Source organism: Sabethes cyaneus, chromosome 2 (assembly GCF_943734655.1).
Source record: "Sabethes cyaneus chromosome 2, idSabCyanKW18_F2, whole genome shotgun sequence".
Lineage (NCBI taxonomy): Eukaryota > Metazoa > Arthropoda > Insecta > Diptera > Culicidae > Sabethes > Sabethes cyaneus.
This window is the reverse complement of record NC_071354.1, coordinates 113,802,321-113,809,721: the sequence shown is the minus strand read 5'-3', so window position 1 is coordinate 113,809,721 and position 7,401 is coordinate 113,802,321. Positions and strand designations below refer to the sequence as shown.

The 7,401-nt window shown below is 38.8% G+C and overlaps 1 protein-coding gene across 1 annotated transcript; it reads left to right on the top strand.

Annotated features, from left to right (window-relative positions):
- The first annotated feature begins 5,378 nt into the window (after positions 1 to 5,378).
- On the top strand, positions 5,379 to 6,854 carry LOC128735890 (uncharacterized protein K02A2.6-like). The gene has a single exon (XM_053830371.1). It carries the CDS (start codon positions 5,379 to 5,381, stop codon positions 6,852 to 6,854), a length of 1,476 nt encoding a protein of 491 aa, XP_053686346.1.
- The last annotated feature ends 547 nt before the right edge of the window (positions 6,855 to 7,401 follow it).

Below are 7,401 nucleotides of genomic sequence, written 5' to 3'. Positions count from 1 at the left end.
GCGGTTATGAAAAATCCACCTGCAGCGGCGGCGATAACGCACTCAGGAGATAAACGCAATATTAAAATTTAGGTTTTATGGTTTGCAGTTCTATAAAATAATAGTTTTGTAGCATAGTCTTGATGAAAAACAATTGATTTAGTAAATTTTCATGTATTAAATTAAAGAAATCTGCTCTGCGGTGATCTTTTGATGGTTTGGCTCAACAGTCAAGATAACCGCGATGTGAGGATTTTTCTTTCAATCTGCAATAGTTCGCACGCATACGAAGTATACCACCACGCACACATATAAAGATTTTTTGACATAGACCAAATCATCATACCATCAATTGACAGATACTGGCGCCCCTGTTTACATTTTGGAAAACTCCTTTCCGTTCATAGATCATTACACGGGAGCTCCTAACCGCACTTTTTTGACAGCACTTGGTGGTTTGTTTACGTGGTGTTAAATTTTGAATTGAGTTTTCTATCTTTGTCCGGCAGATAATGATAGAAATTTATAGTTTTTATTGAAGAGAAAGTGCCTTACATGCATTTTACATAAATTGATGCAGTAATCCTTCACAAAATTTCAAATCGAAACTGCTGGATGTGACAAAAACATGTAAACAAACCACCAAGTGGTGTCATTTGACGGCAAAATGACGTCATCGCAAAATGATCTATAGCGAATGTATAGCTTGTTTTTTAACATTTTACACTACGGGGTGAAGTGGCTGTCAAATTCATACAATTTCGATGTCTCACGCATAGGTACCAAACTGTTAATTTTGACAAGAACCAAAAATTTTGCTGGGAATTCCCCTTTACCAAGGACCATTTGAAAGTTGCTCTCTTCACTCCTACATGAGAAAGAGATGGCAACACACCATGCCCTTGGATTTTACAGCAACCCATCGACATCTCTATATCGAACTGCAGTAAACGTCAGTGACAGCATGTCCGGGGCTCAAAATTTGACAGCGGGCCCAAATCAGACTGCTGGCAGTTGAGTGAAACGCAGTGCTGACATGCTATCTCATTTTCGCACACACGAGATGTTGGCAGCGAAAACATGGTTGTCTGCCGATGGGGTGTTTTACAGGCATAATAAACCAAATCAAGGTGACGTCATCTGGCAGATACTGGCGCCCTTGTTTACAAACAGACCGCAGAGTCCAAAAAAGTTTCAGCTGTTAAACGGCAAGTTTGTTGTTTAAACAGCATTAGGACTAAATTTAAAAAGCTATTATGCCTGTAACATGTTGCAACACACGCTACATTCGCTATAAACGAAAAGGAAAATTTTCCAAAATGTAAACAAGGGCGCCAGTATCTGTCAATTGACGGTATGATGATTTGGTCTATAGATCATTACACGGGAGCTCCTAACCGCACTTTTTTGACAGCACTTGGTGGTTTGTTTACGTGGTGTTAAATTTTGAATTGAGTTTTCTATCTTTGTCCGGCAGATAATGATAGAAATTTATAGTTTTTATTGAAGAGAAAGTGCCTTACATGTATTTTACATAAATTGATGCAGTAATCCTTCACAAAATTTCAAATCGAAACTGCTGGATGTGACAAAAACATGTAAACAAACCACCAAGTGGTGTCATTTGACGGCAAAATGACGTCATCGCAAAATGATCTATAGACCAAACCATCATACCGTCATTTGACAGATACTGGCGCCCTTGTTTACATTTTGGAAAACTTTCCTTTCCGTTCATAGCGAATGTAGCGTGTTTTTTAACATTTTACAGGCATAATGACTTTTAAATTTAGTCCTAATGCTGTTTAAACTCGGTTTAAACAACAAACTTGCCGTTTAAACAGCTGGAATTTTTTTGGACTCTGCGATCTGTTTGTAAACAAGGGTGCCAATATCTGCCAGATGACGTCACCTTGATTTGGTCTATGGCTTTTAAATTTAGTCCTAATGTAGAGTGACTATGGCTGTGAACAAGGGGTTTCCAACAGCAATGATTACTACGCACATTTGAAAAAAGTTACTTTTGATTACTGATTGCCTCTGATTACCAGTAATCAAACTCTTGTGATTACTATAAATTAATCATGATTACCAATGATTACTTAAGATTATCATTGATTACTCTACTGATTACCATTGATTACCTAATTAATTCGAAAACGATTACAAAAGTAATCTCTGATTACTACGCACTTATACGCCTTACTGGAAACCCCTTGGCTGTGAACCATTTCGCGAAATTTTTAACTTTTTGGTTAAAATTTGACAGTTTGATGGTTATTTCTACAGACGGTATAGATAATCTACAGACGCGCAAAGAGAAAAATTACCAATTCGGCAACACTTTTTTTTGTTTATTTTATTTAAACAGTTTTGGCAACCAGTCAGAATTGGATCAATCTCCCTATAATCAGCAGTAAGTTGCGTGAATCGTGAGGTATGTTCCATGGAATTACGACGCATATTTTGCAAATTGAACAAGCCAATTGAATTTTTCAAAGCATTATATATCGAGTGTAACTAATCCATATGTTGTTAGTAAATCAATAGTTAAAGTTTTAATATTTCAGGTAGATTACAAAACTTAGTCTTCCCTGCCTATACGAAACACAAGTTTGTTTACTTTGCTCATTTGGTGTCTCGATTTGACGGTTCGATTGGTGTTTTATGCCACGCTCTTTGCGCGTCTGTAGATTATCTACCGTCTGTAGTTATTTCTCCTTGAGTGGTTAAAATCAGTTTAGAATGTGAACCATTTCATATTTGACGTAGAGTGACTATATACAGAGTGGCGACAATGTCAAAATTGGAATGATAATTATTTGTCAGTGTCATTCCAATCGAGCAGACTGTAGGGTCTACCCTGAAGCCGGTCCTGTTTGACAGCGACAAGAAGAGGAGAATAACCAGCGAAAGGAGGGAGAGTATAAGCGATAGAAAAAGTACTGTAGATGTGAGCCAAGTGTCTACTCGGATTTTTAAGAAATATAGTATATTTGTGAAACGGACACGGTGTTTCATTCCCCCACAAATTTGACGACGAGGTCAAAGATTAAAGGTTGGTAAAATTTATTATGATTTGCGTGTTCAGCTAAGTGAATTCGAGTATTTTCAATCGAAACATTTTTCTGTCTGAATCTGCCAAGATGGCGATTTTTCTTTCGATTTGCTCGATTGCGAAAGTGTATTAATGTGTTGGTGGTTTCACTGGTGCTGCAAACCGGCAGCTGCAACTGCGGTTTTCACTGAAATGTGGGGATGTGCATGCAAGGTGGTTTTTGCAACTGATGTGCCTGTCTTTCTAGACAGGAGGTGTGCGTTTATCGTTCACGGGTTGTTCCTGTATAAATTTACAGGAGGTGATAGTTTCACGGGTTGTACCTGTTTATGCAGGAGGTGAGCAAAAAAATCAGTGGGGTTGTGTACAAGACACGACCGCATATATAGGTGGCGCAGGACTACGTAAGTGTATTTGTAGTGATAGTATCAGCATCTTTGGCTTGAGCAGCACGTTCCTCCGTTTGTAGTGATAGTAGCATGTATTCATGCTTGTAATCATTCGATTTTTCATGTATACATGCTAAATGCAACATATATACATGCTACATGCGTTGTATGTAACATTTATCAAAGTAGTAAAATTGCATACGTTCAATTCTCTTGTACATTTGAAAACAATTTAACAAAATCAAGAACACAAACTATTGCTTTCCTGCTACCTTACTGAAATTAAAGATTGTTTTTATTACCCATGGTTCCCCACGTTGAAGGGATTTTACCAATTTAATCCTATTTTATCAACAGCACATCTTTTCACTACACTTCTAATGGAACGGCAAGCATGCGTATTCATACAGAGTCGTATTATAACCGAACACTACAACAGCTGTAGTACATTTTTCCAACACAGATATCAAGTTCGCCGAGGTTTAATCGTCTCGCAGTAAAGAATTTGCGATCTGTTGGGACAATGAACTTATGTCATTTTTTCTGGCACACTTCCCTAACACAGACATCAAATTGGACTAGGTTTAATCGCGTTCGTAAGAAATTTGTTGGTACGAGGGGGCTTTGTCACTCTTTCTGGCATACTTCCCAAGCAAGGACATCAAAATGGTCTAGGTTCAATCACGGAGTTAAGAAATTTTGTTGAAATAAGGAAACTTTGTCACTTGTTTTGGCTTACTTCCCAAGCACAGATATCAAATTGATATAGGTTTAGATCATCGTAAAGAATCTTCCAACCAATCACAAAGCGAAAATTCTGGTAAAACATAGGTTCATTATTTTTAATTTTTCAATAGTTCAACATCAAGAATCCATACTTTTCTTCATTTGGGTCAATTCTTAGAAGATTTTCCGATCGATTGGTGTAAGAATATTGAAAATCGATCGGAAAACCGCTGAGCTATTAGCGCTCAAAACCTTTCATTTTTCGTGACGCTCGCATTTTTCGATTTTTTGGAATGACACCCTATCTCAAAACTTGCCGTAAGACGTAGTCCTACGTCAAAAATTGTTCACGGGAAATAGTTTAAAAACAGAAAAAGCCAGAAAGCAGTTTATCATGATTCGTGCCTGTAGAATACAGGAGGTGAAATTTATTTTCACGGGAGGTGGACTAGAACAGACCACGGGAGAAATGAATATGAGAGAGTTTTATTGGCCGCTGTGTAGGTATACGCACACAGGTAGTACTTGCAGTGAGGCAAGTGGTGGGCAATACGTGGTCCACGGGTTAATTGATTGAGACGACAGTTAGAGTGTGTACTTGCAGTAAGGCAAGTGGTGGGCAATACATTGTCCACGGGTAAATTCAGATGAAAATGCAAGTGTGGGTGTTCAAAAAAAAAAAAAAGTACACAATGAAAATAAATATGAATTGCATAGAAATGCATATTTGTATGTTTACTCAAAAAAAAAGGATCAATTATATTTAATATTTATTAAAATTTCATACTACGTATTTGCAGATGGAAGAAAGTCGACCGCTGCCACCGTTTCGGTGTGACGAAATAGAAAAACAAAAGCTTTGCAGAGAATGGAAAGCATGGAAAGGAGCATTAGAATGCTACTTCGATGCGTACGAAATTACGGATCAGCGAAAGAAGCGCGCTAAGCTTTTGTATTTGGGTGGACCCCAATTGCAAAGGGTTTTTCAAAACCTTCCCGATCGCGGGAAGTTTTCATTGGTCGCGATTGAGAAGCTATGGTACGATGTAGCCGTGAGTGCATTAGATGCATTTTTTCTTCCGTGCAAACAAGATTGTCTGGAGAGATATAAGCTTCGCCAAATAAAACAAGCTGAGGGAGAAAGATTTGTAGATTTCGTACTCCGGTTGAGACAACAGACATCTGACTGTAGCTTTGATAAGTATTCAGATGAAGTGCGAGAAGTGATGACTGAAGTTTTTCTCACGGACGCCATAATCACGGGATGTTCGTCTACAGAACTGCGCCGGCGTATTCTTCAACAGGATCGTCCACTCGGTGAGATCGAGGCCCTTGGGATCACGCTTGAAGGCATAGAGCATCAAGTGAAGGACTTCAGTCACAAGGCTAGTGATCAGTCTACGGATAATCGAATTCTGAAAATTAGCAGTAAGCCGCTGGGAAAACCCGATGATCGTTCTGCATATATGCCACCCAAATCGTTTACAAAAAAGCCCTACAAGTCACAAAACGCTGATTTCAGTTGCTACAATTGTGGACGACGCAACCATATCGCTTCTGCCGAAGTTTGTCCAGCCAAAGGAAAAATTTGTCATTTGTGCAAGCGTGTAGGCCATTTTCAATCACGGTGTCGGTTTCGCAAACTTCAGGATAAGTCAACTATCCATTCGAAGAAGATACGTCTCGTTGAGGAAGAGAAGAATGATACGCAAATACTTGAGGACAATGGAAAGACCTATTATGCTTTTCATACGGGAAATGACTCCAATATTGTCAAATGCGAAATCGGTGGAGTAGCACTGGACGTGCTTATTGATTCAGGCTCTGATGTAAATTTGGTAACAGATGCAGCATGGCAACATTTGAAACAGAAAAATGTAAAAATACATCAATCCGCCAAGGGAAGCTCAAGAATATTGAGAGGATATGCAAGTAACATTCCATTGACAATACTCCGGACTTTTATCACGGATGTACAGATTAGTGGCAAATCGATTCGAGCGGAGTTTTACGTTATAAAAGGGGGTCAAAGATGTTTGCTGGGAGACCAAACATCCAAGAGCTTAGGAATACTAAAAGTTGGACTGGACATTCATCTAATTGGAACTGATACAAAACCTTTCTCTAAAATCAAGGATGTGCAAGTTCATATCCAGATGGATTCAGGAGTAAAGCCAATTTTTCAGCCACTCAGGAGAGTACCAATGCCATTGGAAGACGCCGTCAACAAAAAGTTGGAGCTGATGCTATCCAGAGATATCATTGAGAGAAAAGAAGGACCTGCGACGTGGGTTTCGCCTCTAGTGGTAGTAGGAAAGTCAGATGGTGACCCCAGAATCTGTCTCGATTTACACCGTGTAAATGAAGCTGTTCTTCGAGAGCGCCATCCAATGCCAATCGTGGATGACTATTTGGCAAGATTGGGCGAAGGGAAGTATTGGACCAAACTTGATATAAAAGAGGCTTTCCTGCAGATTGAATTGGCGCCCGAATCAAGGGATGTGACAACATTTATCACTAACAAAGGATTGTTCCGCTTTAAGAGGCTTCCATTTGGACTTGTAACGGCTCCAGAATTATTTCAGAAAGTTATGGACCAGGTGCTAGCGGGATGTTCCGGTACAATGTGGTATTTGGATGATGTAATCATCGAAGGGAATGACCTGCAACAACATGATGCACGATTAAATGAGGTAGTTTAATATGTCTTTTTACTGATTTGTTTTTTTGGATTCTATAAATAAATAAATAATTTGTTTTTGTTTCATGTCAATTTAATAGGTCCTTAACAGATTTAAAGAACGTGGTGTCCAGTTAAACTGGGATAAATGTGTATTCCGCGTCAATGAAATTGAATTTCTGGGTCATCGTATAACTGCATCCGGAATTCATCCATCTGCATCGAAAATCAGCTCTATTCAGTCGTTTCGTCCACCACAAAATGATGCCGAAATTCGTAGCTTTCTCGGATTAGCGAATTATTTAAACAAATTCATTCCTAATTTAGCAACTCTTGATGCTCCATTAAGAGAGTTAATGAAAAAGGGAACTAAGTTCGAGTGGACAAGTTTTCATCAAGAATCATTCGATAAAATAAAACAGGCAATCCTATCCAACGCGTATGCAGGAAAGAGAAAGAAAAACCTAGGATAAACCGCATTGCATACATTTGGGATGACTTGGCGCCACTGTATATAGTCACTCTAATTTGACGGATTGTTAGTTTTTTTTGCTCAATGAGAGCATATA